Source organism: Malaclemys terrapin, chromosome 6 (genome assembly GCF_027887155.1).
Source record: "Malaclemys terrapin pileata isolate rMalTer1 chromosome 6, rMalTer1.hap1, whole genome shotgun sequence".
Lineage (NCBI taxonomy): Eukaryota > Metazoa > Chordata > Testudines > Emydidae > Malaclemys > Malaclemys terrapin.
The window spans coordinates 96,087,142-96,114,748 of record NC_071510.1 but is presented as its reverse complement, the minus strand read 5'-3'; the positions used below and the strand labels follow the sequence as shown (position 1 = coordinate 96,114,748).

The window sequence follows — 27,607 nt, the reverse complement described above, 5'->3', positions numbered from 1 at the left end:
CTTTTGAACATGCTTTTATAATTTTAAATGTATAAACTAATTTCCCTCTAAACTGGTTTCTCACACGTCTAGTTACACTAGAATGATTTAAGACTAACTAGTACTCCAGAAATCAGTGTTTATTATGAAAATGCCCATAGACCTAAAATGATAGCTGTTCTTTAAATAGTATTTGTGTTCTCCAATTCAGTAGCACTAGAATAATACACAGAAGAACCTTTTTCACTGTGTAATTTTCACAACTACTACTAAACACATCAGTCACGTTACTTACAGAGAACACATTGTTTATAGTGTTTCTTTACACTGGCTGGTCTACTCAAAGTATTTATTGTTTAAAAATTATGTTTCAGACTAAGAAGTACCCTGCAGAATTTGAGAACAGGATCCAGACTTCAAGTCACAAAGCTGTACTTTGGGGCTTTTGGTACCAACTGTAACAAGAAAAACAAGACAATGTAAAAAAAACCCAACTCTTAACATGGAATAAAAAGTCTAACTACGAAGATATAAAGAAACTATCAGCTTCATAAGATTTCACACACATTTGAACTGATAAAATTACCAAATAGATTTTTAAAAATGTATTGCAACTACAATAGATTTATATTTTCAAAGTTTTTGCATACAATTCTACTAAAATTTCCCATATTAACAATATACTTAAAGGTTGTTGGCAGGAGTTCTCAAACTTCCTTTGCGACAACAAAAATTATTACAAGACCGCAGGAGGAGGGACCAAAGCCTGAGCCCTGCTGCCCCAGGTGTGGGGGCCAAAGTCAAAGCCTAAGGGCTTCAGCCCCAGGCAGGAGGCCTATAACCTGAGCCCTGCTGCCCAGGACAGGTGTCTTCAGGTTTTGGCTTTGGACCCAGGCCCCAGCAAGTCTAATCCAGCCCTGGCGACCCCATTAAAACAGGGCTGGACCCACTTTGGGGTCCTAACCCACAATTTGAGAACAGCTGTTATAGGGGAAACAAGGCTGCTCTTTTTTCTAGATTTATGAATTAAGAATATGGTCCCTTCTCTAAAGAATTTTTTTTATTAATAGACAACAGTAAATACATACAGTATACAGTACATGTTCAACTCCAATAGATCTCAAGACCAAATACTGATTTAGCTGCATTAATCTGAGTTGCGTGTATTTAGAAACACTAGCTGAACCATGCAAACTCGGTGGTGTGTGGTTTACTCATTTCAGAAATGCAAAGGGGGTACTTTCCTTTCATAAATAGTATAAGCCCAAATGAAGTGATTTTATTTAAAAAATGACTTCAGTTTTACGAAGTCTGATATTATTTGCTTGAAAATAGACAAGACTGTTGCATAGGTAAAAAGTCATAGAAAAATAAAGCTAGTTTTTAATCATTTGCCTCTTACTACAACCCAAATATAGATAGAAACTTCTTAAAAACGTATACATACCTGCTATTAAGCAGTGCTTGGTAGCAACTGGAGACATATGATGGCTATAAACTGTTCCCTCAAAATTAAACACATCTGCAGGCTGGTAATTAAAAGAAAACATCTATCAGTTTTGCCCCTTGATTAATATCATAATGAGAATTTGAATCTTCTTTAAAATTGTTAAGCATTTTTCAAGTTAGAGTTACTGTTTACAAGGCTGCTCACATGCTCTACTGACTAAGTGCTTAATCATGCAAATAGTCATGCTATCAGAACTAGACATTTAGCACTGGCAGGTCATGGAGCTAATGTGGCAAAGAGTACTAAAGCCTGGAAGAAAATGCTCTGATTACAGTGACAAGGGGGAAAAAGGGAGTAAGAAAAAAAAGCAAGGAAGAAGGTGGGGGTATGGAAATGGAAATCAGTGATAATAGGAAAGAGAGCTAATACCTCTTGTAATCACATACAAAACATGCTACCTCAAAAAACAAAGGATATAAACAAAAGGCAATAGTGAGTGGCTAAATTGAAGTGTCACCTTAATTTTAAAGTTGGTCCCTTATTTTATACATTTTTCTCCCCATTTTCTGTTGGGACTCAAGAGCTATGTTGACAAGTTCCTGAAATTACCTCTGTTTTATTGTTTACATACTAAAATATAAGCCACCAAATACACATTATGTGCAAGAAGACTGATAATATTACCATTAAGAACCTTGACTTTTCAAATTTCCTTACCAGTGTCCTCAATTTTTCAACATCAATGCTGCATTATTGTCACGGTTCCTGAATTTTTTAGTACTGTGTCCCCCTTATCGATATTTTAAAGCTTGGTGGCTCCTCACAACCAAATAAGGACATGAGTTTGGACCGTTTTGTGATTTTATTCAACTACATACTGTTTGTTTATTACATAATCTGGTCTAATCTGGGTTTTTAAAACTATAATTTGAAAATGTGGATTTTTTGGCATGACTAGACGCAGCCTAAGATTTTATTGGGAAGAACAGACCTGTTTCAAACTACATAGTTGTGCAATGTTTTATTGAATCTCTGATAGCGCCAGTCATTTTAGACATTTAAATTACTTCTGTGTTTAGTTTTCACAAAAATTGTTGCTGACTACTTAAGACTCAGAGAAAACTGGAAGTGAAAGGAAGCAGCACTTTCATAGCTATACCACAAAGTTCTTGGCGCTCTCTCAACAGAAATCCAGAATTCCTGGTCTGTAAGATTTGAAAACTTGGCCTTCTGAATAAGATCTCTTGACAATTCTAATATTTTTTTAAGTTGAGATAATAAAGGTTGGAATGGATTCAAATGTTAGTGAGAAGGAGTTTCGAATCCAGTTGGTATCCAGAGATTCATGTTCAATTCCAGGAAAATATTCATCAAAATAGGAATATTATCCAAACAAAAAACCTTGCAGTCCCTTCTGACCCTATGATTCCATAAATGAGTTAATATTTGGTCTTTAATAGCATTTTTATCACTTTCACTCTATTTAAAAAGTTTTAGAACACTGGAAACATCTCAGTAATTTCCTTTTCAACATGGCACCTCCAGACAATGCTTGTTCATGAATCCCCCAATTTTATGTTTCATATCTAGTATATTTGTATTCCTACCTTGAAGTGTTAGGCTCAGTGCATTTAATTTGCCTGATATATCCACCAGGTAAGATAATGTAGTCAAGAAATCCATATTACTCATGTTATCTGCAAGATCTGTTTTCCCAAGAAGAAAATTTCTGATTTTGCCAGGCAATTCAAAGATGTATTCTAACACTTTCCCATGAGATAACCACATGACTTTACCGTGAAATGGAAGCTGAGTATGGTTACAGCCTCTCTCTTTGCACACTAAAACACTGTGTGTTCACTGCCTGGGATTTCATAAAATTAACACCACTACTGAAGGCCTATGTACTTCAGGACACAACTTTTTCAATGCTGATGCCTGGTGATGAATCATTCAGTGTGTCCAAATGATGCCACTTTCTTTACTCATGCTGCAACCCCACTGTTCTTACCAGCCATAGCTGCTGCCTCACCACACAGCACAGCACACCTCACAATGTCCAATTAACACCTTCATCCACCATGAATTTATCAAGGATCTTGAATATTTCCTCACTGGTTGTTCAGGGTTTCTTTGCAAAATAAAAATTCTTCAACTATTGAACTTGCTTTGACAAATCTCATACAACACAGAAACTGAGTCAGTGGATTCATCAAACTATGGTGAAAAATATTGACTTCTTCACTTGTTCTACCAACTGGTCCTAAACATTTTCTGCAAGGTCATCAGTGCATCAATGGATAGTATTATTTGACATGGGAATGGTTTTCAGTGCCATGACTGCTTGTTCCCCAATTTAATTCTTCATATGACTATTGCTGGTGGAAGTGGAAGTGTCTTGCCAATGGTGTGTGCCTGCTTGCATTTTGTAATTCACATGGCTATAACACAAGATGAGCCTAAGGCTTTTGAAGAACAGTTGCTTCTTTAGACATGACTTCTTTGTTTGTTTTTACTCTTCTGGTTTCTGAAAGAAAAGTTTGGGGCTCTTGTTTACTAATTCCAGGGGTTTAGTTTCTAAATATCTCTGTAGTTTCCCTGGCTTCACACTTTCATTTACTAACACTTGAAAACAAAGGCCACATTGTGGCTGTGAACTTTCTGCAGTAATACTGAGACACAAAATCCAAACAGAGTAACTATCATCATATTGCCTACTTTTCCTCCTTTTCTGTTTAACTTTATTAAAATCTTCATCTTCAGCTGAAGATTTGCCACATGTAAGACTTAGTACTTGGTCAAAATCATTCTATTATAAAGAAAAGACCCACCTCTCTCTCCCTCCACCCCTCAACCATCTGCTAGTGCCAGAAGAGTGGGCAGGGAGCCCCCTTTGCCCTCTGTACCACCAAGGGCTTTCAGCCAAGAGGCTTCCTGCTGAATGCTTCCTTCAGCAGGAAGTCTCTCTGCTGAAGGTCCCCTGCAGGAGCAGAGGGCACAACAGGCTTCCAGCCTAACAACAGCAGCATATAAGACACAGACCCATTTAAGCCTAGCTAAATATTAAGCTGTAAATCAGCCTAATAGGGGATTTTTAAGCCTAGTTAATAGTCTAATTAGAAACAAAAATGGGCATTATTGATTAAAATTCCCCCCCGCCAAACACTGAGGGCTCCCGCATGAACTTTCATGGTTCACCAAGGAAGCCACAGCTCATGGTTTGGGAAGCACTGGTTTAATGTGAGGGTTTATGTTCAGTGGCACATTGTGTCCTTCTGACATTTTAACAATTACGAAGTACAACAGTTTAAATTTCAGGGGGTAGCCGTGTTAGTCTGTATCTACAAAAACAACAAGGAGTCTGGTGGCACCTTTAAAGACTAACAGATTTATTTGGGCATGAGCTTTCGTGGGTAAAAAAATCTCACTTCAGATGCAGCTTAAATTTACAGTTTAAATTTGGGACTTCATCTTTAAAGTTGTGGACAATGTCAGGTAATTTCATTTTTGTTATGTTTCTTTTTTAAAAAATAGTTTAAAATTGCTTTTTATTTTAAAGAATGAACTCAAATGTTTTGGATATATACCGTTTTGTAGCAGTTTGTACACCAAATGTCCTTTATATACTGTTTTTGTAACTCATTCTAAGAGGATGGTCTAAAGCAGTATCTGGTTCTTGCTAAGCACACAACACACTTTAAACAACAAAACAGCAACACTACCTCCTCCCTCCACAAAAACAAAGCTATACATCTCAACATTACACTTTTAAAAAGGTTTAGAAAATAATAATTTTCACATCTCATTTAATCATAGAAATATTGCCTATTGTGTCCTTGAGATGACAGAATCTCCAGTTTTCATCATCTTCCCACCTTAATGCATGAGGCAATATTCTTGGCAAACAATGTCAATGTAAGGCCACTGATACATGAAATAAAAGATTAACCACAGCCCAAAATTCATATATCAGCTATTAGAGGACAGAATTTAGTAGCAGATTAATAGCTGTAATATGTAAACTTTATTTAAGTCATGACAAATTGGTTAGTGTTTCTCCTCATGGTTTCCCTCGTTCTATTGTTTAAGCTTATAAAATCCTCTCACACAAATATAGCAAAAGGTTTAAACCATCAAAGACAATGTTCATATTGTTTATAGTTATAACAAATGTGCTCCCATAGTACAGTACCCATGCTACGCAAATAAGATGATAACCAACAATTAATATTGTTCAATAGGTGTTCAACACCTCAGGAGAAATAAGTTATGCTCTCAGACCAGTTGTTGCTGGACAAATGTACATACTACAAAGTCTATCATCACAAGTCACATTCTTATTGGCAGGCTAAGCAGAAAAACCAAGCAACCACGAAGACTCTGAACTACCATATTATGGGTAACATATAAGTGGTTTCTAAAACAAGGCTGAAGCATGCTGGCAAGTATGGGAGTGCCTAAACTTCTGCCCTTGTATTCCGTACCTACAGTTTTGAATGCTACCAACCTGACATTTTTCATCCTTCAAAATGCTGAGCAACTCTCACTGAGCTCAGTGGGAATTTCAGAAACACTACCCCTTAAAACTGGTGCTCAGTATATCCCAAGGTCGAGTGCATAAGAAGTTATGAAAATGATTAGAAATGACTTACTTGTAATGTGTTTGTATCCCATATTTTCAGTGTTTTATCAAATGAGCTTGATGTAAACATGCCAGTGTCACGAGGGTACCATTGAACTGTCTCTACGCTGAATTTGTGTACATCAGGATGGCTCCTATAATACAGTAATAGAATTGCACTGGTTAGGGTCAGCAGTGTATTTTTGATTTGATACTAGTTGACCAAGGTGTTTTTTGTTTTTAATTATCATTATTAAACTACTGGGTCTAAGTTTTCAAAAGCCACCATGTAGCGAGGTGGTGGGATACCCCACAGCCCTGCTGAGGGCCGAACCTCCCCAATACCAACGTGGGCGGAGCCACCGGGTCCGGCGCCCGCCCCTCAGAGGTCACGGCCCTGACCCGGAAGTATAAAAGCCCACCTGCGGAGCTCAGTGGAGCTCAGGCCGGTGGAGAGAGCAGACGTCCGTGGCCGAGCTCCCGCTTGGGAAACAGCTGCAGGCCGCAACCGGCCTGCTGACTCACCGGGCCAGTCGAGCCTGCCCCGTGCCAGGTACCCTGAGGAAGAGCTGAGCCTGCCCTTCGCTACCTACCCAGAGGAGCCAATGCTAGTGGAGAGCACCGAAGACACTAAGACGGCCCAGGTACCATAGGAGGGGGAGTGTGGAAGTAGCCCAGGGGCAACCGACCCCAGTCTGGCTGCTGCACTGCCAGAGCTGATGTCGGTGTGTTGCGGCCAGGATCCCCACTGACAGCAGCGAGTTTCTGTTGCTGCTAGGGCCCCGGGCTGGGATGTAGTGGAGTGGGAGGGCCTGTGTCCCCCCTGCCACCCACTCCTTGGGTGGCAGACTCCCTCCTTTTTCCCTGGCCTAGAGAGGCTGGGGGCTGCTACAAACCGTGACCCAGTCCCCTGCTTAAAGGCCTGGGTTACTGACTATTTGCTTGCTGCCCTGTCCTGACTTAAGGCCTGGGCTGCTATAGACTTTACCTCAGCCCTTGCTTAAGGGCCTGCATACTGACCTCTTGGCTCAGCCCCTGCTTACGGGCCTGAGCCCTTAACTGTGGGTCTGCGGTCCCAGACTGCCGCCGGACCAGAGTGAGGCGGTGGAATACCCCACAGCCCCGCCGAGGGCCGAACCTCTGCCCAAAACTACTACAGACCAGTAATTTTGGTGCCTCAATTTCTGAGTGACCAATTTGAGCCCCCCTGGGGCTGATTTTCAGAAAGTGCTGATCATCTGCCCTCTCAAAACCAAGCTATTTTGATGTCTCAAGTTGGGCACCCAAATATTGAGACACCAAAATCTGTAGTCACTCTTGAAAATGTAGGCTTTGACATTTAACTATTATTTTAGGGCCTGACTCTATAAATAGTTATGACCCTGTTGAGTTCTGCTGACTTAAATGGGACTCCATATTATATGCACAAGTTTGCAGGATTGGGGTCTTTAACAATTATTTGCTAATGGTAATGTTAAATCACAACTATGACTTAAGTGCCACAAAATTTTACTATTTTAGTATGTTGCTAACCGCACAGTCTTTGTTCCAGTAGTAATCTAGGTCAGATCAACACTTCAGGGAATTTAGATGGTATCTTGCAACACAAGTCTTGTTTGATTTCATCTTCACAGACTCCTAAATACATTTCAATTTAATGAGATCTTGAGAATTGGTGAACTATTTAAGATAGCATATTAGAATCTCTAGTGGTTGTTGAGGAACTATAATTGGATCTCTGCTCCTATTAGTATCCTTATCGCTGAGAGTCTCATCCCTTTTAGATGTTTCCAAAGCTCACTGTCATTACAAGTGAACTCAGGAAAATAAAATTGCAGGGATCAAGATTTAGAACAATCGTGAAGTGGTGAGCTTCAGGACTCTAAGATACTCTCCATCAAGTCCATATGTAGATGTATCATGGCATTAAAATACAGAGGAGAATATCTGTCTTTGCTACAGCACAGAATCACTCAGTGGAGTTGTACAGTTAGGTGAAGTGTACAATCCGAAATTTCCTCTCCCTCTGAAGCCATCTTAGTTTAAACACTTAAGCCATTCTCTGTCTGCTGAGAAAAATCTATCATATTAGAACCAGTCTCTGCTGTGCTAGGCAGTGCCTTGTCTTACAGTAGGTAGATATCTTTAGTAAAAATCACAATCTGAAGCAGATTCACAGGGCTCAGAATCTATAGTTCATTTTGACCATGAGATGAAAATGGAAGCACAGGTTTAATCTTTCAAATATTTGCAAGCTGTTAAGAGTCATATCTTCAAGAAAAATCATCACAGTGCTTAGGTCCTTTGTGATCTCCAAGCAGGATTGCCACAATGCAATTTATTCAGGGCTTCCCTTGACAAACAGAAATTACAACTCTGTAAAACACAGCAGCCCAAGTACTAAAGGCTCTTTTCTTCTTAATGGCAGGCAGTTAATAATTGGCTTGTGATGTCCTGAATCAGGAACAGGGATAATTATTTCCTGGCTAGTTTAACTCCAGATATTTTAATTATCTATAATTCATATAGATTTCTAATATATTTAATAATACTATGCTCTTTGCCTCATTTTAATTCTCTTTTGTAAAAATGTATTTCCTATTGTATCATTGGGTAGAGTCTAATGAATAAGATTAAGTTTTACTATTAGTGTTTAAAGCTGGAAATAATAAGGGATGTATCTATCGGAGAAAGTGCCTGTTGTGGAAACAGACTGACATCCATCTAAAAGTACAGTCTTGATGTGGCCATAAACAGGGTCTTCAGCTATGGAATATTCCACTGATTCTTGACACACACTAAGAAGCGTAATGATGGCATTGTTCAAGGCTAGATTCAGAATTATTCTCTTATTTAACGTTGTTAGTGTGTATTATGTAATTTTATTATGTTTAAGAGTTTGTTCCAATTCTGGGATTTATTCACTTAATGTTAATCACTTTAGTTTGTCCAGACACCCATAAGGATGAACACCTAGAGACTGCAGGTTATTAACAGTATCTGTACCGCGGTTTGATGCATTCTCTAGCATCTTTTTCTGTTCCTGTCACAATTTAGGCCTTTCTGCTGTTGTAGGTAATCTTTGCTGCAGTAGTCAATGCTGTATCTAGTTCACATACCCAGCTTCTAGGCCTCAAACATCCAGCCATGGGAATAAGGGGAAAGGGTACCCACTAACTCCTGCAGAGAAGGCCAAACTATCATGAGACACAGAAAAAGTCTTTGCTTGTGGGACGGCCCAACTTCCTAAGTACAAGGATGGGCAACAATAAATACATAAAAAGAACAAATCCTTATGACCTGCAGGGAAAGTCTGACAAATCTGTAAGGGCATTGGGGACTTGTGAGTAGGTTATACAGATGCATTAATTCTACTATAGGGCTACCATATATACTAAGTTCTCTGTCAGTTTTAGCTGTAATATTGTAGAATGAATTGTGAATAAAATTATGGCCTATCTTTTGCCAGTAATATTGGGACTGTCCTCATTCAAGCATGACCTTGGCAAATTCCAGATTACCACTGCATAAATCATTTGTCTAGAATCCTCAAAATAGTTTTCCCAACTTCATAAGTAAGTAACTAGCTGCAAATTATTTTAGATTCTATCCAGTCTACTAAAGAGTGAATTGTAAATTACTGTCCTTTATGCCTAGACATAGCACTGTACATCTACATGGTCAATTTCAGTGTGGGATAATATGAAAGAGTCAGAATAAGGAATCTGTAAATTGAAAACAGGAAAAGCAGGGTTTTCTAGGGTTAAAACAGGACTGTAAATCAGGAGACTGGGCTTCTATTGCTGACTCTGCCACTGATGCTCCGTGAGGTCCTAAGCAACACACAATCTCTGTGTGCCTCCAATTTTCCTCTCTGTAAAAATATCCAATGCTTTACACTATTGATCTCCTTGGATGAAAAGTTTTATACAACTGTATGGTCAGCAGATTCCTATTTTTACATGCATTATTAATGAAACTACTAGATTAGCTAACATTTTAAAAAAACATAAACGGAACAGCTGCTCCTACAACTTCAGAATTGATATATTATACTTTTAACTGTGTGTATCATTGATGTGTTTTTTTTTTTTTTTTAAATCAAAGTTGTCTGGTCCTATGTGTGATTAGGATTTTATGTAGGAAGTAAAATACTAAAGTGCAACAATTTGTGAATTCAATGCAAAATATAAAATAAAATTGCTAAAAATGTTTCAGTGATTTAAAAAAAAAAAAGAGATACATACCTGCCCACAGAACAAATTGCTTTACATGTATAACATGGTTTTCTGCTGAAGTTTTCAAGGTCATAAAGTACAATAACACCATCTGACCCACCTGATAACATGCTGTAAGAACAAACATAACATAGCTTTTAGATATCCTACACTCACAATCTGTTCAAAGTAACTGAATGTTCACATTCAGCAAAGTACCTTCTGTAAAATATACATGATAATAAAACAGCATAATTTACTTACTATCTTCCTTCAACAGGTTCAATATCCAGGGTGTTAACACCACTGCCATGGATTCTTTCCACATCTCTATCTTTGTTTAGCTCCAAGCTTAGTACCCTTTAAAAAAAACAGAATATATCAAACCATGAACGGTGAAAATCAGGAAGTACTCAAATTTTACCTTTTCTTTAGTACAACAAAAAAAGTCAAATTTGTGATCCTCAGAATTCTTCTTTGACTCAATACATTCAATTATTACCCTTTACATTTTAAAGTACATGTTCAGACTTGATGTAGAACTAAAAATAAGAAATGTGTGACTGGCTGAAATTACCACACTGTATATTATTTGGAGGTGGAGGACTACAAATCTTTAGCAATTAATGCCAACAAATGTATAACTGAAAATTGGCATATAATGCAAGTATCAGAAATATAAAAAAGTGAAATGAAATATTTATATACTTTTAGATCTACTATATTCACAAATAAGTTAGTCTTCATCCCAACCATGATCATTTGGTAGTTTATTTAATAAAACTAAGGACACCTAGTGGACAAACCAGTTATTTTAGTAAATGAAAAAGTGATTTGTTATACAGAATGAATAAGAAAACCACCACCACGTGACATTACACATAATTAAATATGTTTTCCACATCTTTTGTATCACTAAGAAAGAAACAAATGACATCCTCATGAAAATTATTTTTGATAATTCGAATTCAGCTAATGAAACATCAGAAGCATTCACTGTGTTATGCACAAGATTTGTTTTTACTCCTAATTTGTATGATCATGCAAATCCAGCTACTGTTGTAAGTGTCAATCAAACATTTTTCTTCTGTTGTAACTGACAAGAATAACTACAATTTTCCTCAACATCTGATCAAAGATAGGAAAGATACTTGGTCTTAAAAAAATTCAAATTAAGCAAAAAAGTGTGTTGCCGAGATCACAACGTGCTTGGAGTTTATTATCCAGGATGAAACAGCACGCACACACAAATACACGAAAAAAAAAAGACTCAGCATTTTATAGATTCAGAAAAATACTAAATAGTCATTTGACCAAAAGACATATGAATAGCAAAATAAAATTAATGAGAAAAATATGGTGAGTTCAAAGTTGTGGGTTTATTAAAATATTTCTATGAAAGTCCTTTCACATTTTAACTGTCGTCTTCTAATGACTGCAAAGTGAAACTAGCTTTGAACAAGGTAGGTGATAACCAGAAACACCTTTTATAAGCTCTTTGGTTCAATGAGTTACGGCTTCTCTTAGTTATGAAAATGTGATATGCACCAAAACCAAGCTCCTTAAGTGGAGTTAGAAATTCTGCTACCATGTTATGAAAAATCTACACTCTACTGAGCAATCCCATTTGCCAACAAAAGTACAGGAAAACCACAATTTATATGCACGACACGAACATCCACTTTTCAAGGTGCTGACTGCCTCCTGCAGCTGAAGTCAAATGGAGCTGGAAGTGCTCAGCACTTCACTTTCACAGATTGGTACCTAAATTTTTACTTTAGCAGCAGTCTCTTAACTACTATTCTTACACCAAAAGCTATTTATTCTCCATTGCAATCTGGAATTAAATTCTGTGCTAAATGCCCGGCTGTAGCAGACTGGAAATCCTGCTGCAGCTTAATTAAAAAATTAGGGTTCTATTGAATTAAATACAGAAAATGAATAATATAATCAGATGTTTGGATTGACAATGCATAGCTGTATCATACAGATTCTTGGGAGAAGCTGAAGGTTTTGGCAGCTGACTGGCGAACACATCAGGCTCTTGGTACCTGGAAAAGTGCAGGATGCGGTTTGGGATTATGGAAAACACGCAACAGACCTCAATTCTTCAGATGCATCTGAAGTTTTTAGTTTTTAAGGTGCCACCAGACTCCTTGTTGTTTTTGTAGATACAGACTATCACGGCTACTCCCGATACGTAACAGACCATGAAATCTGGTCTTTTGTGGGCTTTTACCCTATACTACACAGATTTCATGGGGGAGACCAGCATTTCTCAAATTGTGGGTCCTGACCCAAAATGGAGCTTCAGGGGGGTCACAAGGTTGTTTTAAGGGGGAAGGGCGGCACAGTATTGCCACACTTACTTCTCCACTGCCTTGAGAGCTGAGTGACTTGAGAGCGGTACCTGCTGACTGAGGGTCCAACTCTGCAGACAGCGGCGCAGAAGTAAGGGTGGCAATACCATACTATGCCATCCGTACTTCTGTGCTGCTCCTGCTGGTGGCGGCGCTGCCTTCAGAGCTGGGCAGCTGGAGAGCAGCAGCTACATGCCAGGAGCCCGGCTCTGAAGGCAGCGCCAGCAGCAGCACAGAAGTAAAGGTAGCAGTACTACAACACCCCCCACAATAACCTTGTGACCCCCCACCCCAACCCCTTTTTGGCTCAGGACCCCTACAATTACAACACTGTAAAATTTCAGATTTAAATAGCAGAAATCATGACATTAACGATTTAAAAATTCCTATGACCATGAAATTAACTGAAATGGACGTGAATTTGGAAGAGCCCTAATTATGGGATAATGAGATTAGCTGAATATTTCTGCTAAAATCATCATCAGTGAACTTTTTAACAATGTTGACATTTAAATTGTCATCTTTAGGTTTCAGAATTAACATCTAATTGAGACAAAGAGAAATTCGTGCCTCATACTTATTGTTTTAGTCGGTCTGCAGATTCATGAGGTTTTAGTGTATTGGTTTTCACATAGGCCTAGTCTACACTAGAAAAGGTTCTCTGTTATAGCTAAAGAAAAAGAATTGTGACTTGAGAAGTCCTACAAGGCCCAACCATAACTCAGTGATTTATTTGTGAAATATTCAGAAAGGAGAAGCCACATAAAATTCGTTTAGATATGATGCTCAAGATGTTCACATTAGTGTCTGTAAACAGGTATTGTATAAAAGGATGTAGAACAAATACACTTTAGGGGGATGGAAATAAGCATGCCATGTTAATGTGTTCATCGTGTAGGATGCAACTTAGCTTTTACAATGTCATGGGGTTTACAGTAGCATGTTACAACACAAGGCTACATTTTGGCAAAAACAGCATCATATCACCCGGCATTACAATGGCTGCTGTGGTGAAACATACTGCACTGAAGCCAAACTACTTTGTATGCAGCAGGTAGTGGAAGGTAGCAAGCATGAGTCTGACACAGATTTGGGGTAAAGCATAATTCTTGTTTCAGAGGGGTCGCCGTGTTAGTTTGTATCAGCAAAAACAACAAAGAGTCCTTGTGGCACCTTAGAGACTAACAAATTTATAAAGCATTTGCCCAAATAAATCTGTTAGTCTCCAAGGTGCCACAAGGATTCCTTGTCATAATTCTTCTGTAATTTTAAAACATTATATAATGCAGTTAAAGTGTGCAACTGAAATGAAAACAGCTAGTAACACACATAACTTTGTCCAGCCAAAGGACAACGGCTAGATCACTACTTCCATGCAGCCAATTCTCATTTTATCACAAGTCTTATTTCAGAGTAGCAGCCGTGTTAGTCTGTATCCGCAAAAAGAACAGGAGTACTTGTGGCACCTAATAAATTTGTTAGTCTCTAAGGTGCCACAAGTACACCTGTTCTTTTCACAAGTCTTAGTAATAGATGTAATTTTTATTAAAGCCCCACCCAGCTCCATGAATTGTGTGATAACATGAGAATCTCAGTTTTCGTTTTCTAAGGAGGAAGTTTCCAGCTTTAGTGATTACAGAAAAAAAGTTTAAACATGTGAAACCAAACACACAAAATCCAGAAGGTAAGTAAAAAGAACCCAACATAACATGCTTTTAAATACCTTATTTTTGGACTTACATGATTTTTGAATGCTTGGGCTTGGCACTACTACTACCACCTCTAGACTGAACACCTATTCTAGAGTCACTACTCTCAGAAATAGCACTAATTAATATAATCCTTCACATCTGAAGAAATCATTTAATAAATAGCCTGTCCCGTTTCTGAGTTTTCTTCAAACAAACGATGTACAGAGAGCTGCTAAAAAAAAAAAAAAGCTTAATTGGAAATTGGGGGGAGGGGTGCAGCGAGAAAGCAGAAATAGAGGAGAAGAGCATGACTCTTGGTTTCATCCACTGACACTCAAAAACTGGAAAGGAGGGTAAAATACAGACAGACGAGACCAAACGCTCGCCGTGACAGGGCAGTTTCAGGTCCTGTCATCCCAGGCCCAGTTAAAAGCTCTGGCCCAGCAGGGCCCTGTCGATGTCTGGTAATGGGCAAAGGACGACACTGGTGTAAAAACATCATCCCTTACCCCAGGGTGGAGAGACTAAGGCACGGCCCCGTCACCCGGCCCTGCCTCCCGCATCAAGTGGGGCCAACACAGTGCGCGGGAGGGGAGGTTGAAAAACTCTGCCGCCGCCTCACTACCCCCGGCGCAGCTGTGGGACCCAGGGGCCGCGCAGGGTCCTGGCTTCCCAGGACGGGCAAGATCCGAGACGTGGGCAGGCACGTGCAGAGCGCCTACGAGGAGAGGGAAATTCCCGGGCTTCTCCGTGGCCCGTTCCGCCCGGGCACAGCCCGAGTCAGGCCGAAGCCGAGAAGAGACTGAACTGCAGGAGCCGAAAGACTCTTTACCTCCGGGTGGACTCAGCCCGGCGCAACCGCAGTGGATCGTCGAGACCGGCTTGGCGGGCCGAAATGAAGGCCAACATGGCAGGACCAGGCAAGTACTAGATTCAGGAGCACCACCATGTTGTAAATAGGGTGACGCCGATTGGCTCAGTGCGAAACGACCGTGACCAATGGAGAGCGCGGTTATTGGATAGTCAACAGCCCGCCCCTCAGAGACAGGGGACAGGGCACGTACACAACTCTGAGCTTTGGGGACGCTGCTGAGACGGAAGGGGCGGAGCACGTACACGGCGCTCACAGCGTTGGGGGCGGGGCCGAAGCGGAAGGGGCGTGGCAGGTACTTGGAGATCACAGCGTTGGGGGCGGGGCCGAAGCGGAAGGGGCGTGGCAGGTACTTGGAGATCACAGCGTTGGCCGCGGGGCCGAAGCGGAAGGGGCGTGGCAGGTACTTGACGCCCTCGGGCTCAGAGGCGGGGCGGGGCCTGTGAAGTCGCTGGTTTCACCGCCGGGGAGAAAGGGTGACCGCGGCAGACAAGCGGGTCTAGCCCGGCAGGATGGGCGGGCCTTGGCGGCTTCTGCGCGCCCTGCGGCTCCGGCTTCTTGGGCCAGAGAAGCAGTTTGTGGACAGCGACCCGTTTGGAAACAAATACTACAAGATCCCCAAACACCAAACCTGGGCTGGTAAGAGTGGGGTGGGGCTGCCACGGACTCACAGTCTTCTTTCGGGGGGTTGCACCTCCTTGCAGCTCAGCCCGCCTATAGCGTTTCCAGGGTATCCCCTCATCGTCTGCACCCGGGCCCCAGCCTGACCCCAGGCATCTCTGACCCCACCTCTCCTGTCCCCAGCCTTCTACCCCAGGCACCCCCAAACCCACCTCACCTGCCGCCATACACCCTACTCCCTCTGCCCCGAGCTTCTCTCAGGCCTCCCTGCCTCTAGGCTCCCCTCATTGTTCCCTGTATCCTACTCTCTTCTGTGCTGTATAGGTTCTTACACCGTGCTCATCATCCTAGTGCCTGAGTGCCTTCCAGTAGTTCATTAAGCAGCATGACAGCACGTCTGTCACAGTTTGCTCTCTCATCTTCTCCCCAGGGGACACCTGTGTGCAGCACAGTGTCTTGTTGTGGTCAGAGCTTTAAACAAGTAAATACACATATGGCTGTATGTTTATATTGGAGAAGGCAAGGTCAAAGAAATGAGCCAGACACTTAGATTGTAAAGTGGTGAGGTTTGTGATGGCCTTTAGTTCCCAGGGGACTTCATTCCGCAGCCTAAGACCGCTCCTGGACTGAGTTCTGTCTCCCACAGACAGGAACTTTATTCTTAGCATCGTGGGTTTCATTGTGCAGGAGGCGTGAAGTGGTCAACATGGTCTTCGTCGCAGAGCTTTAGACCGCGTTTCATGTATCCTGGGCGGTGGGCCCAGGACATGGAGAACTTTGAAGATAATGACTGAAGCCTTGAACTTTCCCCCAGGATACCCACTACTCCTGCTCATAGTCTCCTTTGCTTACATCCTACCCCTTACCAGTTTCATCTCCCAGAATACCCATTCTTACAACTTCTCAATACTTTCTCTCTGCTAGCCTCTCCACCAGCCTATGTGGTCCACCCCATGTCCATAGGTTTACCCTTTCATAGATTGTTTCCTGCCCAATTATTTATTCTCCATGTACATTGCCCAGAAATTCCCCTGCATGTCTTTTAGGTGTTTCTCCTTCTTCCCCTGAGTTCCCTATACACCCCCACATTGTCTATAGTTTTCCTTAAGCTCCTAACCCAAGTACTTTTTTTCTTTCTTCAACTTTGCTGCTACTGTGAAGCTTGTACTATGTTCCTTCTCACATCAGCTAGCAGCATACTGTATTTTGGGGGCTGTTTTGATAAAGATAAAAAAGGGGGGAATGTGCCTCTGAACTAAATTTGTTTAATATCCCTGTAATATTGAATCAGGTTCTTCACTTGTGGTCTAGTCTGACTCTGTTCCCTGTCCTAGTGCTTTCTACTATTGTTGTTTTAAATAATGCTATTTCCATTGGGGGGGGATTTGAGAAGACTTACATTAGCCATATTAGAGGGCTATATATAAAAGAAGAAAATAAGTGAACCAGGCTTGAAAGACTAACAAGATTAATTTCATAATACTTAATATATATATACAGGGGGTCCCCTGTATACATTGAGGGGGCGTTCTTGAAAAGGGCGATGGATGCTGAAACGATGGATACCAGGGAATTTTTCCCTATGAGAAATAATGGAATAAGGGGCGGATGCATTCACAACTTCACCACACTTGCCTATGATAATGCTCTTTTTGCCTAAACAGTATACCTAAACAGTGTACCTTTTTACAATGACAGGTCATACAGTACACATTTTACATGTAAAACATTGTATAAAATAATGTAGAACCCTACTAACACCAAACACATAGAATATTTTAATAAAGTAAATACAGTACTGTAATACATTATAAAATAGTGTCAATTACGCTAAACTTAGGTTGGGGTGGCGGCTCGGTTTTCTTAGGCTGGCTTTTCCGTGGCTGGCCTTTTGGTTGCAGAAGCCTTAAAAAAAGGCTTTATCGACCTCTGCTCTCCTGCATGAATTTTTGAACAATAGATCTCCCTGTAGCAAGCCACTGCATCATTGAGAGCCCTGGAGGCTTTGGCAGACCGTTCACAAAAAGGATCACCGCCCTGTATGATTTCCGTCCTCTCATCCAGCAATCCAAAGAAACGGAGAGATTCTTTGTCATCAGACTCCTGGCTTCCTGCCCTACATCATCGTCCTTGCTTTCTTTAGCTAGCCATTGTTGGTCCAGTTCAATCAATTCTTCATCCTTCGCCAACTTGACAGTTTCTTGCTTGAGAGTAGGAATGGCATCAAATCCCACGAAGCTGTGGACAGCATCTGGCCATGCACGGCACCAAATGTCATTCATACATTGTGAAGTGACTTCTTCCCACAACGTGTCAATGTTTTCCATGCTGTTCAAGATGTTGTAGGACTTCCAAAACTCCTTTACACTAGGCTTCACCTGGTGTCTCCTTAATCAACATGGAGAACGTCCTCCATAGGTAATAAGCCTTGAACATGGCCAGCGGTCGCAAGTACAGTACTGTACTGTACAATAGGGGAACGTGTTCCAATTCACATCAGTCCCTATCCGTGCAAATGACGGATATGGGATCAGGATCAATGTAAATTGGAACACGTTCCCCTATTGATGAGTGACGGATATCCAAAACAACGGATAAGGGGGAGATGTATACCAGGGACCTCCGGTAACCTTTTTCACTCTTTCTATAGTCTGTTAGCTTCCCAGGTGCTAATGCACAGGACAATAGGGAAGAGAAACCTTTTTTTTTTAAATAGGGAAGTGGGGAAGGGCCTAGAACATGAAACTCATTTAAAAAAACACAGCTTTCAAATTGACTGTTATTTTAAAGTAAGTAAAGATAAACCCACCCATCAGGTGATCTTAGAGCTTTCCTTTTACCTCTGTCAAAACAGACTTTTCTAATGGACTTCTTTTTCATTCAGGAAATTTTTTAGGATATGCATGTAGGTGAAATTCTTTGGAAACTTACACGAAACTAGTCTGACTTTCTTTGGCCTGTTCTCCCTAAACTGTATAAACTCTTCCATAAATGCTTCTAATAGTATCTGCTCCCACAGAGTACACCCCACACTTCTCTACGAACATTAGACTCATTTCTTATATTGCACATACCCATATTCCTCAATCCAGGCAACTCATGCAGCTTCTTCTCATCCTTCCCCAGCACATAGTTTTTGGATTAAATCTAGTTTAGAGTGTGATGTAGTACGGTTGGGGTGCTGGAATGTTCTGCAATTATGTCAAACTAATCTTAATTGTTTTATCAGATTATCTAGAGTCCTAATCATTATGGTTTTCTGTAGTCTTTTAAAGTGGGACTAGCTATGAGCCTTAGTAACTAATTTGCCCTGAAAATTGTCTCTGTAGATCACAGTGCTAGTTTTAGAACAACTTTGTTTTGTGTGAATAATTTTAAATTGCATGCTTTTAGCAGCTGCTATTGCAAGTAGAAAATGTCTTCAGGCTTTTAGAAAGAGCATCTTAGGGAAGACTAAAATAAACCTTTTTGTCTTGGAGAAAACAAATGAAAATTAATGAAAAAGGATTGATGGTGGTAGGGACTTGAGAAAGGAAAGTTGCACTGCAGAAAACACTCGCTCATCTTCTGGTATTATTTATTTGTACTTTAGTTATTTTTGCAGCATGCTTTGTTCACAATGTGTTAGGTACTGTGCAGATGAATAGTTAGCTACAGTTCCTCTGCCAGAGATCTCATAATCTAAGACAGGGATCAGCAACATTTGGCACGCGGCCCTGGTGGGCTGGGCCGGTTTTTTACTGACCGCGTCCGCAGGTTCGGCCGATCGCGGCTCCCACTGGCCACAGTTCGCCGCTCCAGGCTAATGGGGGCTGCGGGAAGTGGCGCAGGACAAGGGATGTGCTGGCCACGGCTTCTCGCAGTCTCCATTGGCCTGAAACGGTGAACCGCAGCCAGTGGGAGCTGCGATCGGCTGAACCTGCGGACGCGGCAGGTAAACAAACCAGCCTGGCCCAGGTAAACAAACCAGGGGGCTTACCCTGGCGGGCCGTGGGCCAAACGTTGCCGATCCCTGATCTAAGAAGACTAACAATTAACAGTTAGAGGAAAAAGAAGAACAGGAGTACTTGTGGCACCTTAGAGACTAACAAATTTATTAGAGCATAAGCTTTCGTGGACTACAGCCCACTTCTTCGGATGTAGTCCATGAAAGCTTATGCTCTAATAAATTTGTTAGTCTCTAAGGTGCCACAAGTACTCCTGTTCTTCTTTTTGCGGATACAGACTAACACGGCTGTTACTCTGAAACCTGTCATTATGCAAGTTAGAGGAAAGGGATACAATGTACAACCAATTTTTAAAAAATGGGAAATATCCCTGCAAGGCTTTCTGACTAACTCTTATTAGTAGCGTGATTTCTTGTGGGAATCAAGTAAAAATGTCGTAGAGTTTAAGACCAGAAGGGGCCAGCAGATCATCTAGTCTGATCTCCTGTATATCACAGGCCACTAACATCCCACACAGCACCCACACACTAAATCCAAACAACTGAAAATAGACCAAAGTACTACAGGACCTGAGAGAGAGAATGCTTGGTGCCACCTCAGAGCCCTGGCCCTCCCTTGACAATTTCTCATCTTGAAAAATCTGAAGAATTAGTTTAGAGAAGTGGGTTCCATATGTAATGGGTGAAGGGTATTCCATATGTAAGAGGTGGCATAGAAAAAAATGCAGTGGTGGTTGTGGAAGAAGTGGACAAGCAGGTTCCAATACTGGTGGTATTGGCAGAGAAGAGGGAATAATATGCAAGAGTGATGCAATAAAATGACAGATAAGGAGAGAGACAGTGTGGTGAAAAGTTTAAAGATGAGGAGGGGCCCGTTGAAAGCACTTAAATGGTTTCTTCAAAATATTTTTAAAAAATGAGATCTGCATTTATGAAAATAGAGAGTCTATACAGTCAACTGTCCCTATTGCTGTTGTGCTCATCTTCCTCCCAAATCACCACCCCTTCCATTATAGGCTTCATCCACTCGTTAACTTTTACATCTATTTAATTTGTAAGTTCTTCAGGCCAGGGACTTAATTTTACTCTGTGGTGAAGTGCTTTGAGGTTGCAAACCTGATTGAAGCCTCGGGGTGCTATCAAAATAGAAACGATTTAACAATAATGCGGACAGGCAGCTAGACTTTGTTGCAGTGGAAGACCGGGAGGGAAATTCAAAGAGAGGAGGATGGCTGTTGGAATGACAGGCAAGGAAGATGATCTTAGCAGTTGCACTATATATGCCCAGAAGATGGGGTAGGGATGGTGGTGATGTAGTGTTTAGGACATCGCAAAAAAGAAAGTTCATGCGAGATGAGTGCCCAACAAGAGTTTTTGCTGTTTGGACTGAAAAAAGGCTCAGCTGTTAGAAAAGTTATGGAAGGGAAAGATACATTTGTGAGCCATCAATGTAATGATGTTAGATGAGTCTGCAAGTGGATGAAGGAGAGGAAAGGAAAGAGAAGGAATGGAAAAGAACAGAGCTCTGAGAGATACCACAGAGAGTAGGAATGGCAAGTGGGAAAGAGGTAGGAAAGGAACCAGGGCAGGACAGAGTCATAGAAGCCAAGGGAGGATGAGACTTTGAGAAGGAGAGTATGACTAATAGTAGTGTGAGAGAATTTATAAGCAGTTCATTTTCCTAAAATTCAAATGTCAGATGTAACTGGGCAGAAAACACTCTCATATGGTATCGTTTCTCAGACCCTCGTGTTAAAGCAGAAATGTTAGAAAATAAATGTAAATCTTCAACAATACTACTCTGTTGTTTTCTACCGAATAAGCTTATGCTTCAAGTTAAACTTTTTCAGATTAGTAAAAAATTGATGACAGTGATTAAATAGAACAATTTCATCATGCCTGTCTTGAGGGGAACATCCAGTATAACTCATTAATTCTGAGATTACACTCCAGATGCCAGTTCTGAAACTGGATGTGATAGAAGGTGGGATTGGACATTTAGGTAACAGTGATTAATGACTAATTTTAGTATCGCAGACAAATATTTCACTAAACAGGGTAGTTTAATCTATGTAATGTATTTATTTTTTAACTGTATAGCACACTGTCAGAGCATCACCATAGCTTTGCTACATGATGAATTGTTTGCTCTGCAACCTGCGATGATTCTTAAACTATTCATAATTCAATAATTGTTAAAATTCCTCATACAGTTTATGTATTTTATTAAAACAGCATATATTTCATAGGAGATAACTGATCCCATTTTCCACTCTAAAACTTTGTAAATATGAAGATTGTTAGTGCGTAGTTAAAGAGAAAAATTTAAACAATGTAAAATGCACTAGCAGTAAGCATCCTCCAGGCTCGAGAGACTCTGGGTATGTGCCCTGAGAGGTAAAGAATTTACTCAGTTGGTTTTTATGGCAGCTGTGGCTGTGGCTGAAGAGATCCACTCGAGAGAGACAATCTCTGTTGCATCTGTCACTTTTAAAGGTGATGTTTTGACCCTTTGGGCTCTGCCTTCAGGTAGCCCTCTTCTCCTGTACTAAGCTGGACTGCTTCCTCTTGTAACTTTGGAGACCTTTATTGAGCTCTTGGTTATGAAGGCTGCGGTCCTGAGTGAGATCTTCCCAGTTGTCCACATCCGTTTCTTTGAAGTCTCGCTTGCACATCCTTGAAATTCAATTTTGGGCGTCCTTTGGGTCATTTTCCAGATGCCAATTCGCTGTGGAGGATATCCTTTGGGATGCGTCCATCATTCATTCGGCATACATGCCCACATGCCCAAACCAAGGGAGGCGTCTCTGTTTGAGGAGTGTTCGCATGCTGGGTATACTGGCCCTCTTGAGCACCTCATTGTTGGTGACTGTCACTCCAGGAGATTCCAAAGATTCAACGAAAGCAATGCATATAAAAGTTGTTGAGCCTCTTTTCCTGTTGAGAGTATAAGATCCATGTCTCGCTCCCATACAAAAGTGTGCTGATAACACATGCACGAGACACACAAATCTTTGTGTTCTGTCAGTTTGTTTTTCCATACCCTCTTGCTCAGTCTAGATATTATCGGGTCGGTTTTTCTGCTAAACACTTAATATCTAAATTTTTTCTAACTGGTATTTATAAGTAGTGTCTTAGTTTGGCAGATAAGTTGGGTACAATGCAATAACTTCATTTGTGCTGGCATTCATAGTAATGGCTGAAACTCGAAATGTGCTCCATGAAACATTCATTTATGCTTTGTAAGTTTTTTAAGTTTGTAAGTAATAGATGGGATAGCAGATCAGTGAAAGTGTAGGTAGTAACTTTTTAAAAAAATAGTAATGAAGCATAAAAATAACTGAAACAACAAAAGGCTTTAGAAGCACACTGAAAAAATAATAAAGGTTACCAAATTAGCTGATTTCTATCAAGAGAGGATGTTCCTCTGGGTGCCAAGAAGAAGGCATCACCTTGGAAAATGTTTAGGGGAGCATAGGATCTTTGATGTAACTGAAGGGGAAATGGCAGATGAGGGTAGGGCTGGCCTGCAGTTCACCAGGGCCTGCAGCAAAGCAGCCTAGAGCAACTTGAGTAATGTGCATAGGTTTCTGGATATGCATCTGCCCCAATATCGTTGGGCTCCTGTGGTATTGGCCTGTGATGTGCTGAGCTTTGACTTGTCTGGCAGGAGTATATTCAGATATTGGGAATTAAACAAATAGCCACCAACAGCATCTGCTGTAGCAACAAAAAAGTTGCATAAATAGGAAAGGACATCCAGTTCTCAAACACATTAATTTTCAGTTTTCAGGGTATGTAACCACACTGAAGTCAACATAGTTACCACGAGGGATGAATTTGGCCTTAATTGCTCTTTAAAAGTTGATTTGACATTGCTGTCAGTCTTCATTCCAGCCTGGGTAAGAATAAATTCCATTCCTCCGGAGGGCGAGGGGAGGAATAAAATGGAACTACTATAGTTGGTGCTCGAGTGGATTACCATTTTATTATAAAAATCAGTGGGAGAACTAGTTGTGGAAGAAAAAATTCTGAATCACATCTCTGCAAGGATATGTCTACACAGCAATTAAACACCCATGTCTGGCCTTGGTCAGCAGACTCTGGCTTGCAGGGCTTGGGCTCCAGAGCTATAAAATTGTTGTGTAGATGCTCGGGCTAGAGCCTGAGCTCTGAAATCCCATGAAGAAGGGGAGGATCCCAGAGCCTGGGTTCTAGCCTGAACCTGAATATCTACACAACAATTTCTAGCCCCAAACCCCCCAAGCCCATCTCAGCTGACCTGGGCCAGCTGCAGCAGTGCCATAGGTCTTTTAGCCCAGTGTAGATGTACCATAAGGTTCAAGCCTGCAGTTTGGTCTGTGTGTATGGGTTCCTGTGCCTGTGTGGTACGGCCAGGGGCGACTCCAGGCACCAGCACAGCAAGTGCGTGTCTAGGGCGGCAAGCCGTGGGGGGGCGGCCTGCCAGTTGCTGTGAGGGTGGCAAACAGGCAGTCTTCGGCAGCATGCCTGCAGGAGATCTGCCAGTCCCGCAGCTTTGGCAGCAATTCGACGGCGGGTATGGCGAAGGCGTGGGACCAGCACATCACTCGCAGAAATGCCGCCGAATCCATGTGACCAGCGGACTGCCCGCAGGCATGCCGCTGAAGGCCGCCTGACTGCCGTGCTTGGGGCAGCAAAAAATATAGAGCCGTCCCTGGGTACAGCATCAACTTCAGTGGCAGTCTGTGCAGGTATAAGGTTTGGTTTGCGAGTGTCAGATTGCAGAATCGGGGCCTAATAGTACAGAAAATTGCTTGTTAATGAAATAACTGGTGGAAAGTCTGTATTGTGTGCACACTTTCACCATGTATACATATATAGTGGTAAATACATCTTTGAAGTTTTGAAAAAAAAATTTTATTTTGAAAGCTTCCTGTTTAAAAAATGTAGAGCTATAATTAAGAGATCTGATTATCTCTCCCCTCCCCCCCCCCCTTATTGGTGTCTCATTATTTTAAGATATCCATGCAGTTCTGAGACTAAAGCTGATAACTTTTTCTACAAAACCAGCAGAGGGAGCACTAAAAAATGTTACATAGTTGTCATTCAATTTCTCTTAGACCAAAATGATGATTTTCTTTTTTTAACATGCATAAACCCATAGTTTGAGCTGTCTGTTAAACTGTCCTATGGTGGGGGAATGTTCTGGGGATTCCACCTTAATACAAAATGCTCCTTTTCTAATTGAGGTTTTGTTACATCTGCATGAGCCTGTTTTATAAACAGCCTATTTTTTTTTTTATTGTTATAAAATGGTGTTACAGTCTTACAAAACAAGATTCCTTAGTAATTGCATGTAGACTCCATGATCTTACAGGGTTAAATTCTCTCTAATGTGTAGGGCCCACACTGAGGGCCCAAGAGATATATAATATCTAGTAGTATAAACTACTTTTACACCAGCTCAAACACCCATTGGCATCTGAAGTTCTATGTAAAGGGACAGTAATAGGTGGACTAAGTTAGAAATGTAGGATATCAAAACATTTTCAGACTCCAACTTTAATAAAAATTTGTTCATGTGTTTTTTGAAAAAAGTTTTTAATACAAAATTTGTTCGGTTTTAAATATTCCTTTGTAGTGTTCACAACTCAAATATTAACCTATTGTATTTGTGCATGAGAACTGCAAAGTAAAATTTACTAGTATATTTTCAGAGTAAAGTGCAAAAAGTAACCTTTATAATGAAAAGCAGATCTTGAGAACTTGACATGATGCTACTAGCCAGGAGAAAAATACGTTCCCACACCCCCTCCAAAACCATGCTTCCTGCAATTTAAGGGCTAAATTCTTCTTCCCATACTTTTGTGTAGTACCTTTTTCCACACCACAAGTCGTCCCACTGAAATCCAATGTGAGTACATTAAGGACTTGTAGATGAACAGGGTGTAAACCTACTGCACACTAGTATGCATGCTCTAACTGTCCCTATAGATCAGGGGTTGGCAACGTTTGGCAGGCGGCTCGCCAGGGTAACCCCCCCCCCGGGCGGGCCGGGCCAGTTTATTCACCTGCTGACGCGGCAGGTTTGGCCAATAGCGGTCCCCACTGGCTGCGGTTCGCTGTCCCGGGCCAATGGGGGGCGGCGGGAAGCGGCGCGGGCGAGGGATGTGCTGGCCGCGGCTTCCCACCGCTCCCATTGGCCCAGGACAGCAAACCGTGGCCAGTGGGGGTCGCGATCGGCCGAATCTGCCGCGTCAGCAGGTGAATAAACTGGCCCAGCCCGCCAGGGTGCCCGAGCCACGTGCCAAACGTTGCCGACCCCTGCTATAGATCCTTAGTGTGCTTTGATCTACTCCACTTTGAAATGGGAGTAGGTCAGTGTGTGCTAAGGAATTTCTCAGTGTGCGGCGAAGTCCACACAGACAGTGAGTTTGAGGCGTAGTACTGCGCTGTAGATTATATCCCAGCTTGCTGCTCACTAAACTGTTCATCTAGACAAGCCTCAGTGTAAGTATGTGAGTTAGAATCTGGTCACAAAGGTATCAAATGTTTGTGCACAGTGTATTGAATGCTTTAGTTGTAACATTGTAATCAACTTTCTGTTTAAACTCTTTAATGCTTCTTACTACACATCTTACTATTTATTAAGCCCTCTTTTCTTTTTTGGCTTCTTTTCTCTTCTTCAGTAGATTGGGGCCTTCAACATTCAGGGACAACCCCCAAGAAAGAAGCCAGTCTTCCCTCGTTATTCCCTCACCCCCCAAAATAAAATAGGAAAAAAAGTCCACAAAGCTGCTGCGAAAGTGGAAGGTGTTGGAGTTCCTATGAGATGTTGTCCCTGTATGCTATTCATGGGCTCTATTTCTGTAGCCTCCAGCTAGTAGATGTCTAAAACACTGGGAGGAAGGAAGAACATTCTTGTTTTATTTTCTTCACAGCCAAATCTCAGGGACTTTTGGCTTTTGTAGTGTTGGTGCTATGAATCTTGGCTAATGTGTCATCTCTGTGTTTGCTCATTTTAGGTCCCCTTTCTCAGTGTCTGACTCCATTGATGCTCATAGTTAGGGCCCTTCCAAATTCATGGCCATGAAATACGCATCATGGACCGTGAAATCAGCTCTCCCCCCCATGAAATCTGGTCTTTTGTGTGCCTTTACCCTATACTATCCAGATTTCCCAGGGGAGACCAGTGTTTCTCAGATTGGGGGCCCTGACCCAAAAAGGAGTTGCAGGGGGGGTTGTAGTTATTTTAGGGGGGTCACGGTATTGCCGTCCTTACTTCTGTGCTGCCTTCAGAACTAGGCTGCTGGAGAGTGGCAGCTGTTGGCCAGGTGCCCAGCTTTGAAGGCAGTGCTCTGCCAGCAGCAGTGAAGAAATAAGGGTGGCAGTACCACACCATGCCATCCGTACTTCTGCGGTGTCTTCAGAGCTGGGCAGTTGGAGAGTGGCGGCTGTTGGCCGGGCGTCCAACTCTGATGCCAGCACCCCGCCAGCAGCGGCGCAGAAGTAAGGGTGGCACTTACTATACTATGCCACCCTTCTGTGCTGCTGGTGGCAGCGGCTCTCCAGCTGCCCAGCTCTGAAGGCAGCACTGCAAAAGTAAGGGTAGGAGTACCGCGCACACACCCTCCAATAACCTTGTGACCCCCCTCCCCCCAGCCACACACAACTCCTTTTTGGGTCAGGACCCCTTCAGTTACAACACTGTGAAATTTCAGATTTAAATAGCTGAAATCATGACATTTGATTTTTTAAAAAAATCCTATGACTGTGAAATTAACCAAAATGGACCGTGAATTTGTTAGGGCCTTACTCATAGTGTTAACAAGCAAAGTGACATTGGCCTAATGTTTCTGTTTTGCTGCT

General features: G+C 41.7%; 2 protein-coding genes across 5 annotated transcripts in view; one reads left to right on the top strand and one right to left on the bottom strand.

The window, feature by feature from the left end:
• Positions 1 to 15,270, bottom strand: part of ERCC8 (ERCC excision repair 8, CSA ubiquitin ligase complex subunit) — a 62,784-nt gene extending 47,514 nt beyond the window's left edge. For all 3 annotated transcript variants that reach the window (XM_054032567.1, XM_054032566.1, XM_054032565.1), the window contains exons 1-6: positions 15,151 to 15,270; positions 10,532 to 10,627; positions 10,298 to 10,399; positions 6,082 to 6,205; positions 1,427 to 1,508; positions 366 to 434 (exon numbers count right to left, since the gene is read on the bottom strand). In XM_054032567.1, the coding sequence (XP_053888542.1) occupies positions 366 to 434; positions 1,427 to 1,508; positions 6,082 to 6,205; positions 10,298 to 10,399; positions 10,532 to 10,627; positions 15,151 to 15,227 (550 nt within the window). In that variant the 5' untranslated portion in view covers positions 15,228 to 15,270. The remainder of the gene's footprint in view (positions 1 to 365; positions 435 to 1,426; positions 1,509 to 6,081; positions 6,206 to 10,297; positions 10,400 to 10,531; positions 10,628 to 15,150) is intronic.
• Positions 15,271 to 15,606: 336 nt separating this feature from the next.
• Positions 15,607 to 27,607, top strand: part of NDUFAF2 (NADH:ubiquinone oxidoreductase complex assembly factor 2) — a 139,137-nt gene continuing 127,136 nt past the window's right edge. Inside the window, exon 1 of one of the 2 annotated variants that reach the window (XM_054032556.1) lies at positions 15,607 to 15,828. In XM_054032556.1, coding sequence (XP_053888531.1) covers positions 15,702 to 15,828 — 127 coding nt within the window. In that variant the 5' untranslated portion in view covers positions 15,607 to 15,701. The remainder of the gene's footprint in view (positions 15,829 to 27,607) is intronic. The other variant, XM_054032555.1, reaches the window with a different exon arrangement.